A 13,666-nucleotide genomic window follows, 5' to 3' on the forward strand; every position below is an offset into this window, starting at 1 on the left:
CACATGGAAAGAGAAACCATTCAAATGCGGTTCCAAGACAAATAAAAAGCAATCACTCATAAAAACTGGGCTCTGAGCCAGTCTAGACTGGTAATGGTAAGCCATTTTAGAAAAGAGTTTAGCAGCTCATAATCCCCTCCCCCCAACAAATGGTCTAGGGTGCTAGCATTATATGACTAACCTCTCTAAGGTTTTTTCAATTAAAAATTTAAAGCTGAGGAAACCACTTGAATAGTTCCTGGGAAATGCCATGTAATATCAGTTGACGGAAATCTGGATTGACAAGAGGTTCAACTAGTCATATAAGAGGCTATTCTATCTCCATTTCCTATGGTGTAAAATTGTCAGGGCCCAAAGAGCATCCGGCTCCTTCTTTATTAACAGCTCTGACACATCTGAGCTTCCATTTTAAGGAGGACCAATAGATGTGATCGATTTTCACCACTATAAACACCAAACTATTCACAGCAACCAAGAACATCAGAGTTGGACAAGACCATTGCTCTACACGACTACTGCCCTTTCTTTTACTTGGGAAGGCCTGGGTTTCCCTCTCAAGTGGTCACAGATCCTCAAAACACAGACAACCTCTGGCTTCTGTCTGGACTTTCACTATCCAGGAAATGTAATCCCTTGTGCCTATTTCTGATCAATCACTGGAGACACATCAGGGTCAGAGAATAACCTTTTTATGGAACAGAGGTCAGGGTGACAGAGAAGCAAAACAAATAAAACAAATAAAGAAAACAAGTTGTCTAGAGCTTAGGTTACAGGTAACTAGAGTTACCTCCCGAGGGATGCTGTGTTGTCTCGGGCATGTAAATCACCTCATTTTTTTCTTTCTCCCCATTTTTAAAATCTGCACTACAGCTGACTCCCTCCTCTGAAAGGCCTGTGAGGAATTGACAGTTTATTTTCTTTTGATAGGCCCTCCCATTTGTCTGACCTAGCATCAGTAAGTTTACAGAGAATTGGTGGGCTATTCACTTCTTTTGCCAAAAATGTTTTATTAATATATTTTGTCTTTATATTACCAACATTTACAGATTATTCAGCTTGGTGAAGTCGCTTGAAATTAGGACCTATAAATCCTAGAACTAGGAACCTCATAGCAGAATCAGAAACTTATGAACAACGACAACTCCTGACTTCAGCAAATACTTATCTAGTGCCTACCACAGGCAATGTAACATGCAAAACATCGGAGATGCAAAGACAGGAAAGAGAAGAAGAAGGAGGAGGAGGAGGAGGAGGAAGAGGAGGAGGAGGAGGCCTTGCCTTCAGGGATCTTATAATCTAGGGGGGCAGAAGAAAGAGGGATGTTGTTGTTGACTCATTTTTCAATTGTGTCCAACTCTTCACAATCCCATTTGAGGTTTTCTTGGCAAAGATACTGGAGTGGTTTGCCATGTCCTTCTCCAGGGTTAAGTGACTTGCCCAGGGTCACACAGTTAGTAAGTGTCTGAGGCAGGATTTGAACCTAGGAAGATGAATCTTCCTGACTCCAGGCCCAGCACTCTATCCACTAGCCACTTAGCTGCCCAGGAAGGGTGACACAGAAGAAAATAAATTACTAAAATTAAATTATTATAGGATAAGTACACAGGAAAGGTTCAAACAGAGCAGCTACATGCCAGAACAATCTATAGCAGTTGTGGGGCCAGGGGCTGAGGCAGGAGGGAAATTAGGGAAAGTGTCATGAGGAAGGAAGAATTTGAGCTTAGTTTGAATAAAGAAATGATTTCATAGGCAGAGATGTTAGGGATAGGGCATACAGAGGAGTGGGGAGACCATTCTATGCATGAAGGTGATTGGTATGCAATAAGCCTGGAAAGATGGGTTGGAGACAACTTGTGCAAGGACATGAATGGTTCCCCCAAGAGTTTCTAAGTACTGGGGAGCCACCAATGATATTTGAGTAGAGGAATAACACAGTCAAATCTGTGCATTAGACTTCAAGATGAATGCTCATTGCACTAATACATGGCTTAACAGAGAGGACATTGGACTTGGAATCAAAAAGTTATGGGTTCAAATCCCATCTCTGATGCTTATTATTTGCTAAATGACAATCCTGGGCAAGTTACTTAGCAGTCTGTGCCTCCGTTTACTCACCTGTAAAATGAGTGGGTACTTGATGTCTTCTAAAGTCCCTTCCAGTTTGAAAGCCCCTTTCATATTTCAAGACTTTTTATTTTTATGATATATTATAATATGTACATAATACATAATATATATTATACATATTAGGCTTCAAACATTCTTTCCTCTTGGAGTTGGGAGAGAGGTCCTAGTTGTTAGGACCCACAGAGGTAATTATTAAACCATGCTTTTTAATGTAGGGTATTTTAGATGACTTAAGCATAGTTATTTTTATATGCAGATGTCATCCTCTATGACAGGAAAAGAGTGTTTTCAGTTGTTAGAAAGGTTACCACCCCTATCCTGTTGGATGCTATTGCTAAATAAAAAAAAAACTCTTTTTAATTAAGTAGATCTTAAGAAGCTTTGTCTGGAAGAAGCGTGAATTAAGTAAGAAAGTTAAGTTAAGAAAAGTGGGTGTAGTACTGAGGAAAGAAAAGATAGCGAGACATATGGATCTACAACCAATAATTTCATTGAGGCACTTTGGAAGAGCGAGTACTACCCCCATTTGGAGCTGGCCAGGACGCCCCCACTCTGCCCAATTGCTTATGGGATGTGGACTCCATTAGAAGTTTGAAAAAGCAGAAATCTGAAGATTTGGCAGGATCTGATGCTGCATCAGACTCAGGTCTGACATTGGTTTGGGAGCAGGTTTACAGTCTTTGCATTTTCATCCTCTTTGCAGTTACCTTCTTATGTTAAATTGGCAAAGGGAAGAGAGAGGAGCAGGACCAGTCCAGCATCTCTAGTATTTCTATGAGCCCTGCCACTGACTACCTTACATTATCAATTAACATCAAGCCAGTCAAAGGCAATACATATGTACATATATGTATATATAGTGTATATATAACCATATATAGGTATATATAACCATAAAGTACTATAATTATAATTATTTCTGGACACCAGATCTATAGGGATTTTTTCAGCTTAGACAGTTCCCTCTATCTAGGAAGGTCATAATTTCCTATGATGTGGAAATAAGTCCTAAGGAGCTCTGTGAGGCCCACAAGGATTAAGTGACTTGTCCAGTATCACACAGTTAGTACTGCCAGAGATGGACTTGAACGTGGGCTTCCTGCCTCCAAGTGCAGCACTCGGTCGCTCTTTTCCTACATTATGGTGTCTCTATGGGGCACTACCATTACCAAATTGCTTCCTATAGCCCTCAGATACAAAATCACAGAATTCAGAGTTGGAAAGGACCTCAGAGGCCATTTAGTTCAGTCCATACCTGAACAAAAATGCCCTCTACAAAATATCTGACAAGTGCCTGAAGCCCTGTAGTAAGTACCTCACGCCTTCCATTTTTGGAAAGTCCCTATTGTTAGAGAATCTTTTCTTAGATCAAACCCAAATTTCTTCTGCAGCTTTTATCCATTACTCCTAATTCTGCACCCCGAGGCTCAGCAGAACAAGACTAATCCTTCCAAACAAGCTATCACAAACCTCCCTCCCCCCCAGTCCAAGTCTTCTCTTTATTAGGCTAAGCCATGCTTAGGCCCCTCCACCCAACTTCTTAAGACATGAATCATCCTCTGGATGCTTTCCAGTTTGTCAATACCCTTCCCAAAATATGGGGCTCAGAACTGAACACAGCAATATAGACGGGGGTCTGACTACAACACAATGGAGTTACCATTCCCGAGTCCTGGGGGCTATGTCTCTCATGAAACCCAGAACTGTATTAACTTTTCTGGTTGCCACATCACACACCAATGATTCACCTAGGACTATTCACCTAGGACTAGGACTAAGGGGCAGCTAAGTGCTCTATCATTAGCTCACCTTTTATCTTGATTGTCAACTATTTTTGTCCTGTTCCTTCCAGGCCAGGGATCACTGTCCTTGTCAATCAATCGATCCATAAACATTTATTAAGCGTCAACTATGTATCAATCACTGTGCTAAGTGTGGGGATACAAAAAAGAGGAGGAAACAGTCCCTGCCCTCAAGGAGCTTACAGTCTAACGGGGGAACAACATGCAAACAAATATATGCAAAGGAAGCTACATACAGGATAAATAGCAGATAATTAGTAGAGGGAAGGCAGTGGCATTAAGAGGGGTTGGGAAAGGCTTCATGTAGAATGTGGGATTTTAGTTAGTGCTTAAAGGAACCCAGGGAGGTCAGCAATTGAAGAGGAGGAGGGAGAGTGTTCTAGGTATGGGGGACAGCCAGAGAGAATGACCAGAGCTAAGAGATGGAGTATCTTGTTCATCAGAAGTAAAGTGGGAGTTGAGTAGTTCTGCCTTCTCTCTGTTGTTTATTATAGTATGATGAAAATGAGAGTTCAATTTGGAGTCAGAGGACCTGGTGTTCAAATTCTGACTATGCCACTTACTGCGTGCCTTTAGGCAAGTCAATCAACCTTTATGGGTCTCAGTTTCCTCAGCTGTAAAAATAAGATGGCCTTGAAGGTCCCTTCCATCAGTAACTCTACGATTTTGTCCTTTCTTTGTTCCTCCTATTACTCTTTATATAACTTTAAAATCAGCTTATTTTTAGACTTCAATAATTCTAATATTCTTCTCATAGGACCATGCCATGTCTTTTTTTTTATTAGTTCTCCATTACCTGCTCTTGCTTCCACCTTCTGAACATGCCTTTATAAATTAAAAAGTTTATCAATTAGCAACCTGTGTATCTAAATTGGGTTTTTATTTTCAAACTCTCTTTTGTCTTCTTACCAGAAGTATTTCTTTGCATCTTTGGAATTTCATTATTAAAACCTTCCCATCTCTCTTGGTCTGATTCCTTTTATAGGTATGAAGGTCAAATGACTCAATCTATCCTTTCTCTGAAAGTCTCATACAGACAATATACTCACCCCAGGCAACTATTTCACTTTTAACACAAGAGAATACAGAAATTTTAACCACTACTCTAAGTGCAGAAATAGATTCTGGATCTGGGAAGGACCTCAAAAAATCATCTGGGTTAGTCCTCTGCTTTCAGACATAGAAAACATATTAATACTGTCATATTATAGATGAGCTCCAGATTTGCTCAAGGATCATGTAGCTTAGCACATAGTAGGCACTTAATAAATGTGTATTGAATTGAATGGCTAACTTGCTTCAATATAAGTTCTGTTGACAATGGAAAATACATAATATGTGAAAATACAGGATCACTTTTAAGTTTTGCTTCAAATTAGAGATGTACATGCCCACCCCCAACAACATATAAATTTGAACTTTCTTGTTGTTGAGTCATTTTTCAGTTATGTCTGACTCTTCATGACACCATTTGGGGTTTTCTTGGCAAAGAAACTGGAGTGGTTTGCCATTTCCTTCTCCAGTTCGTTTTACAGATAAGGAAACTGAGGCAAACAGGGTTAAGTGACTTGCCCAGGGTCACACAGCTAGTAATGTTGTGATCTGCATCAGTTCAAGGACTACCCACACAGTGAAGTCATGAATTTATGAGACACTGAAGTATGCAACATTTAGAATACCAGCACAATTACAAGAAATGTTATCGTGAGTGTCAGATGTATAGACATAACTATTTTGGGAAAGGTCCATTAATAATCCTTCATTCAACAGGTGAAAAATAACCATATACCATACAAAGGAACCAAGGAATCATATAACAACAGAAATATGTTTAAACAACAACAACAACACATCATGGCACCAGATAACTATAAACATCCATAGACTATATTTTAAAATGACTTTGGGTACAATGTAGATAAAAAATTCCATTCGAGGTAAGAATAACTTAAAACACTCAGAACTGAAATTTTCATTAGAAAATTAACATTTTCTAGCTAGGTCCTCTGAACCAAGCTTATGATGCAGGATCATAAGAATACCTTGGTGCAGGATGGCCATTTATGTTGTTTTCATAATGTTTTCAAAGATAGAGTCCACAATTATATCAGATCTAAGAAGTAATCTAAGCTAAAGTACATTAAAAACATACATGACCACCTAACAACCAAGTATTTTAGACTATAACACTGTGAGCAAACTATTATTTGGGGAAAAGGAGGAGAAGCAATCTAAATGGGAGGGATTCAACTTTTAACTGTTAGCTTAGCCTGGAACACACCAGAATTACATAAATATTAATCACATCATAAGAATTCTAAATTTGTCTTCAAAAATTTGTTAAATGGAAAAAAATCCAATCTTAGGAGTATAGGTCTAAAACGGAAGCAAACCTCAAAGGCCATCTAGCTCACAGCTCTCATTTTACAGATATGGAAACTGAGGCCCAAGGAAGCTCATGGTCTGCAAAGAAGTAGGTTTCTTTATTTCCAACTGATGTTAAATATAGTTCGATCAGCCTCCAACAGGCAGACTTTAGTCATGTGCTTAAAAAAAAGCAAAACAAAACTGTAACATCTTGCAAAAGAACAGACCTATTTATAAAGTAGATCACATTGAGGGAAATGCAGCAATATGTTGTCAGGTAGATATTATAATCTCCTTGATTTCTGGTATTATAGGCAGCAGCTACACTTCTTGACCAGAAGGGTATAATCTCCAAAAGTTATTCTAGGGGTCATCTCACCAAGAGATTTTTTGTCTAATCATGAAATTACTTATTTTTTTTAAAAGTAGCCCTATTAAAAATAAAACTTTTTAATTAAGCAAGGATTATATATGTGAAACTCAGTACACAATAGCTAGACACATCAAGGAAAATTCATCCCCATATCTTTTTTTCAAAAAAGTTCTGTACGTAAATGAAAAATTAAATCCTCTCCTGATAATACTGTCTGTCTTGAAAGAAAGGAAAAAGGAAAAAAGAGCGGCTTCATTGTAGCTTACCCTTTTCTCTGACACCCCATCCTCTCCTGTAGACTCTTTCCAATCATGTGTATCTTTCAGGGCGGGCATGTGTTTTTTGTATGCTGGCTCTCTGTTTAAAGTGGTATATCCTATGTGCTCATAAATTGGATTTATCGTCATCTTGGCAATATATTCTGCTGCCTTGGTTTCAATATAGAGAGTAATCAATCCATCAGTCACCAGATCGTGGATGGACTCAAAACGTTTCTCCCCAACAAAGTGTTTTCCATCGTAGTAGAGCCTGAAGTTTCTGGTTTGACTTCCAAATCTGCCTCAATGAAATGGGAAAGACGATTTTTAAGAAAAATAACCAAGTGAAGTCTCCCTGAAAGAATTAAAAAAAAAACTATGGATTTTGGTGTCTTTCTCTTCTTAGTTTGCTTAAATAAACTGTGGCTAATCTCTGTGTATGGTCTGGGGGGAAAAAAGGAATATAAAATTGAACTTCTAAACACAAATGAGAAGACTAGCAACAGCTATGGAGAGGACAGCCAAACGCAGGCCTACCCTAGAAGGAATGATTTGTTCTCCCTTATCCTTTTTAGTCACTTCATCATGCCTGCCTGTGGAAAAACTAGAGAGGGGATCAGAGGAGGGGGAAGAAGGGGAGGACCTTTACACTCTATTGGGGTTTCTTTTTATAGGCCCGTATCTCTATATTCAATTGCTTAGTTCCCTGGGATGAGAACCTTTTGAAACAAACCCTCCCGCCCCACCTTGTCACTGATCAATAATAAAAATGGCTGCTTGTGTCAGACCCCCGCAGCGCTTCCTTCCTGCAGGGATGTCCCATTCAGAGAGCAGTCGAGCTCGCATACCAACAATAACACTGAAGTCAAACTCTTGCCAGACACCGAGCCATGTGGGGTTGAATAATGGCCCAGGGACATGCATTCCCTGTTTCTGTCCAGAGGCCAAAGACTAATGCTTTAGCTTTGTAAAGAAAGCTTTCTGTGCTTTGCTCGTTAAGTGTTAAGTAAATCTTTGTAATATATAGACTCTAGAAGCCACAAGCTGCTTGAATTTCAGTCATTTTGGACTCTGGGAAGGAGTCTCCTTTTGGGGGCCTTCTTGAAGTACAAGCATGAGATGTTTTACCTTTAGGGGGAACTTTCTTATTTGCTTTTTGCAGCAAAATTCACAAATGGATGTAAGTAGATGTGTCTAGCCCCAATCCTTGTGCAAAAAGGGTGGAGGTAGGGAATGGCCATTTCAGAAGATTTCAGTGCCATTCCAGGGACTGAAGCAAGGCAAGCCTCTCTCATGTTACTTTTCAGGGTGCCACCTCGTTGGATTCCTTTAAAAAATGAACTAGCTAGAAAGAAGTTTCATTTTAATACTGGGAGGTGTGTGTGTACCATATGTTACAAATACATGGGACACAGATGATGAACCAAATATAACGGCTTTTTAAGGAAACAGCACAAATAGATAAGAACACAAACTCATTCTAACAATCAACACTATTCCGGTAGAGGCTACGTTCCAAAAGGACAGCAATCAAAAATTTCTGAAAGGCTTAGATTTTTTAATATACCCAAAACAAAGGAGTCGTGCTGATAGCTATTGAAAATGAAATCATATTCACATAAAAGCAAAGACTATGAAAATGGTTTTTATAATTCTTTAGGTGCTTTTAAACTTTATTTTGTAAGTTAATAACTATTTAATCAAGAACTTAAAATGACCTGTCGTGCAGATTTCTGAAACATCATTCGTTTCCTTCTGCTTGGTCCTTAAAAAACAGAATTGAATTTCAATTACTCCCAAAGAGATAATCCAAAATTACAATCTTGACCTCCCCCAGTCCCCAGGATGGTTCTTCCATCATCTAAAGAAGATTCAGTCATATTATCCTAATATCAAGTTTAAGGTAAGACTAAGAAATATGGGAATGTAGACCAGCCATTGATGCTAAAAAGGGTGGGGGGGGGTGGGGGAAGCAAATGAAAGTGGATTGCAAAAACAAAGAAAAGAGTTTCTAGATTCTACTGCTTCCCTTCATAAGCATGGCATTATTCTAAAAGTACTTTGTATGAATGGGAGGTATCATTATAATAAGACAGTTAATGAAAGCTGTCTGAGATTCTTTGTAGAAAGTAGATGGGAGTAGAAACCAGAAAATCTGAATTTACATTACCATTCTGTTACTTACTAACTGGTCACTGTGGTTATGTCATTTAATCAATCAGTCTCCTCTTCTGTAAAATGTGATGATAATAGTACCTACCCTGTCCATCTTACAAGACTGTGGTAAGGCTCAAATTAGATCATGATTACTTAAGTGACTCTATGATAGCATTTTATCCCTTTAGAATTATGTTGCTATGAAATAATAGAATACCCTCAGAATTAAATGTGGATAAAAATAGGAGGTAAAACAGCCTTTAGATAAAAGACCATCATTAGTCAGGCCTCTGGGCAAAAAAACAAACAAAGGTATTGGTGCCACTAAGTTCTTTTATATTCCTAATATGTTCTAGAGCATTTTAACACATACATTCACACATATACACACATACATACATGCATACATACATATATACATGTGGATAAGGACTAGAGCTGTGATTTCACCAGTACAAGAACTTCTAAGTGAGAAAACTCCCTCTAACAATGTAGATCAGTCAGTACCTTCGCTGCAACTTAGAGTCTTGGAGATTTGCCTATAGCACTGAGAAGTTAAATTACTTAAGCAGGGTCATATAAGCAGTATATCATACACCCACACATAAACATACCTATACTCTCTCCCTCTCTCTCTCTCTCTCTCTCTCTCTCTCTCTCTCTCTCTCTCTCTCTCTCTCTCTCTCCCTCTCTCTCTCTCTCTCTCTCTCTCTCTCTCTCTCTCTCTCTCTCTCTCTCTCTCTCATATACATTTGTGTAGATGAGTAAATTTATAACATTAATTTAAACTTCTTGCTAATCACACCTGCCTTTAACACAGATCTCTTCTAAAACTGTTGAATTTGCACATCCGAAGAACTGGGCATCTATGAATATTCCCTGAATGCTCTACAAGTACATAGCTTGCAACTCTAGACTAAACCTTGATGGATTTATGATTTCAACTAGGTAGCTAATAACCACACTGATGCACATTATAATCCTCCATACTTTCTAATCCCTTGTCATTCTTTCCCTCTATTTTCCATTGAAGATCCAGCCAACAAGATGGAGGCCTTCATCTGGTTTAAACTTTCAGTATTAAAGCAACCTGGGATTCCTATTTATTATCCTTCACTCTTGCTATAGGACTGGCTTCCTTGGTGAAATCTTTGATACAGCTTCTCACAGGCAGTCTTTCCACTCTTTGGATTACCTGCAATTTTTATTCTTCAGAAGTTTCAGTCACATGGTATCACTGGGAGGTGGTGGGAACTGAAAAGACTGAAGCTCCACGCAATTCACCAAACATGATCCAAGCTGCTCTCTTCTTCCTAGTCAACTCTAGACCCAGCTCATCACTTGTGTCAGATTAGGAAGACAGATAGATGGAGGGATGGATGATAGATATGGGTGTTCTCTACCATGTCACAACAGATTCCTCCTCCTGGAAGCCCACTCCACCCTTGAACTTTGGCCACTTGAAGGATGCTTCACCCCTAGGGCCCCTCCCACTGATTGGCTGGTTCCTCTCCAAACCATTTTAAAGAAAACACCCAGGTCAGCCACATCTTCATTGCTCTCTGGGCTCAACATGTGACTCTCTGAACTTTTTCTACCATGCCTCTAGAGGTGTACCTTCTCTTCCCTCCTCTCCTTTTCAGCATTCTTTTATGTGTTGTCTTCCCGTGTTAGAATGTCAGCTCCTTGAGGACAGCAACTGTCTTTTTTTTGCTTATATTTGTAATTCCAGTTCCTAGCACTGTGCCTGGCACACAGTAACCACTTAATAAATGCTTACTGATTTGATTTGACTTGATGATGTATTAACTCAATAAGCTACCTTTTCAACTGTACTGTAACAATTTGGGTAATACACATATTTTGTTCACTGTGTTTTTCTAATATTAATGGGTTAGGCTTATTTCTTTTGAAAGAATATGGATTTCATTGAGAAGACTTTATAATATTCTCAGGCTTAATAAGATGTCATCTGTAAATAGAAGCTCTTAGAACCCTGTAATAGATAGGGAATCCTTCTATTTGGAATCTGACAAGTGACATCCTCCATGACACTGGTAAAAAACACCTTTTCCCCCCTTTGTGTTGTGCGGTTACTGCCATGATTGAATTCATCACTGTGATCTTATCTTCTCTGAACCTCTCAGTTATTGGACTATGAAAATGATTTCTGCTCATAGAGAACTGTTTGTTAGCCTTTCCTCCCCACCCCTGTCATGTTTTTCTTAAGGGTACCCTTGATGCTTGCACAGAACATTCTCATAAAAAATTATAGAAATGAAGAAGCACACATGTAAGTCTGCAATTGCTAAAATGTTCTTGGTCACTTTGTTGGGTAGGAGAGTGTTGCTAAAAATATGAACTTTTACCTTTTCTATTAAAAAATTGTTGGGACGCTAATTCATTGTTGGTGGAACTGTGAACTGATCCAACCATTTTGGAGAGCAATCTGGAATTATATCTATGACTACTTATGCCCTTTGACCCAGCAATACCACTACTTGGTCTATTTCCAAAGGAGGAAGAGAAACTATGTGTTCTAAAATGTTTATAGTAACTTTCTTTGTGGTGGCAAAGAACAGAAAATTGCAGGGATGCCCATCCATTGGGGAATGGCTGAACAAGCTGTGGCACATGGTTGTGATGGAACACTACTGTGCTATAAGAAATGATGAGCTCAATGATTTTATAAAAACATGGAAAGACTTGCAGGAAATAATGAAGAGCAAAATGAGCAGAACCAAGAGAACATTGCATACAGTAACAGCAATATTATTTTAAGAATGACTTTGAACAAATAAGTTATTTTGACTATTAAAAATACCCAAATTAACTAGGAAGTACATGTGAAAAAGACTCAGTGCATCCAGAGAAAGAATGATAAATAGAAGTAGAGAATAATTTTACATATATATACATATATATATATATATATACACACACACACACACATATATTTACATATAAGCCTATTTGTGTCTAACGGTAGCCATCTCTGGGGTGGGAGAGGGAAGAAAAAAAAGCAATTTACAAGATTATTTTGTTGTATATTTGAAAGGAAGAGTAAGTTGTGCATAGCAGATTTGTAGTTTCATATGCAATCATCTTTTTTATTGAACTATGTTATAGAAATGCTTGTTTTATCCCATAAGTGAAAAATAAAATTTAAAAAATTTGTTCCCTGAGATGGACTTAAGTATTTAACCTTGAGCAGTTTAAAAAAAATAATCCTGGTACCTTTAACATGGATTTCTTTGGAATATACACAGTCAGACCCAGACATTTCCCCTGACTTTATCACCTTAAGAGACCTTGTTATTTGGTCATATGTTATATCCAATAAGAGGGAAAAAGATCACTATAGGAACACAGCAGATCTGCTTTGTTTAATATCTGTTTGATGTCTTCCTGGATCACCTACAAATGCTCTTGGAATGATGTGACATAACTCCCTTTCTCACTAAGGTCCCTTATTAATTTCAAAGAACTGAAAGTTGGAAGGACCTGGAGAGATTAACTGAAGATGATCACTGCTCTCAAGGAGCTCACAGTCTAACCTGGGAGACAACATGCAAACAAACAAATACAAACAAGCTACACAGAGGATGAATTGGAAAGAATCAACAAAGGGAAGGAGCTAGAATTCAGGGGGATCAGGAAAGATTTCCTGTAGAAGGTGGAATTTTAGCAGGGACTTGAAAGAAGCCAAGGAAGGCAGTGGGTGGAGATGAGAAGAAAGAGCATCTAGGCACGGTGGAGAGCCAGGAAAAATGCCCAGAGTTGGGCAATGGAGGGCCTTATTCAAGGAAAAGCAAGGAGGCCAGAGCTGATGGATTGCAGAGTATGTGGAGGAGCATAAGGTATGTGAAGACTTGAAATCTGGGTGGGTATGGTATGAGGGATTTTGAATGCCAAAGAGAGGATTTTATATTTGATACTAGAGGTGATGGGAAGCCACTGAAAATTACTGAATAGAGGGTGACATTGTGAGACTTGCATTATAGAAAGATCAGTTTGACAGTTTAGTGACATCCTCAGTAGAAGATGGCCTGAAATGGGGAAAGACTTCAGGCAGGGAGACCAACCAGCCTGTAATCATCCAGGCATGGGATAATAAGGGCCTGCCCAGGGTGGTGGCTTCGTCAGTGGAAAGAAGGTGGAGTATACAAGAGACATTACATAGGCCTTGGTAAAAGACTGAGTATGGGGGTAAGAGAGACAAGTTGAGGATGACACCAAGGTGGTAAACCTGGGATGATGGTGCCCTTGACAGTAATAAGGGAATTTCAGAAGGGCAGTATTTTTGGAGAAAGAAAATGAGTTCAATTTCGTACATGTTGAATTTAAGATGTTTATAGGACATCCAGTTTGAGATATCCAATAGGTTGTTGGAGATGTGAAACTAGAGGTCCAGAGAAAGGTTAGGCTGAATAGGTAGAGTTGAGAATCATTAGCATTGATATGAACCTCAGTTCCTGGGAGAATAGTGGTCCCCTTGACAGTGATACAGAAGTCTGAAAAGGGGGAAGGTTTGGGGGAATAGATGAATTGTTTTGAACATGATGAATTGGAGCTAACTAACT

The 13,666-nt window shown here is 38.8% G+C and overlaps 1 protein-coding gene across 1 annotated transcript in view; it reads right to left on the reverse strand.

Annotated features, from left to right (window-relative positions):
• CHN1 (chimerin 1) overlaps window positions 1-13,666 on the reverse strand; it is a 222,921-nt gene that overhangs the window by 122,144 nt on the left and 87,111 nt on the right. Inside the window, exon 5 of the mRNA XM_036747207.1 lies at window positions 6,936-7,224. Within this exon, the coding sequence (XP_036603102.1) occupies window positions 6,936-7,224 (289 nt within the window). The remainder of the gene's footprint in view (window positions 1-6,935; window positions 7,225-13,666) is intronic.

Source organism: Trichosurus vulpecula, chromosome 2, assembly GCF_011100635.1.
Source record: "Trichosurus vulpecula isolate mTriVul1 chromosome 2, mTriVul1.pri, whole genome shotgun sequence".
Taxonomy (NCBI): Eukaryota; Metazoa; Chordata; class Mammalia; order Diprotodontia; family Phalangeridae; genus Trichosurus; species Trichosurus vulpecula.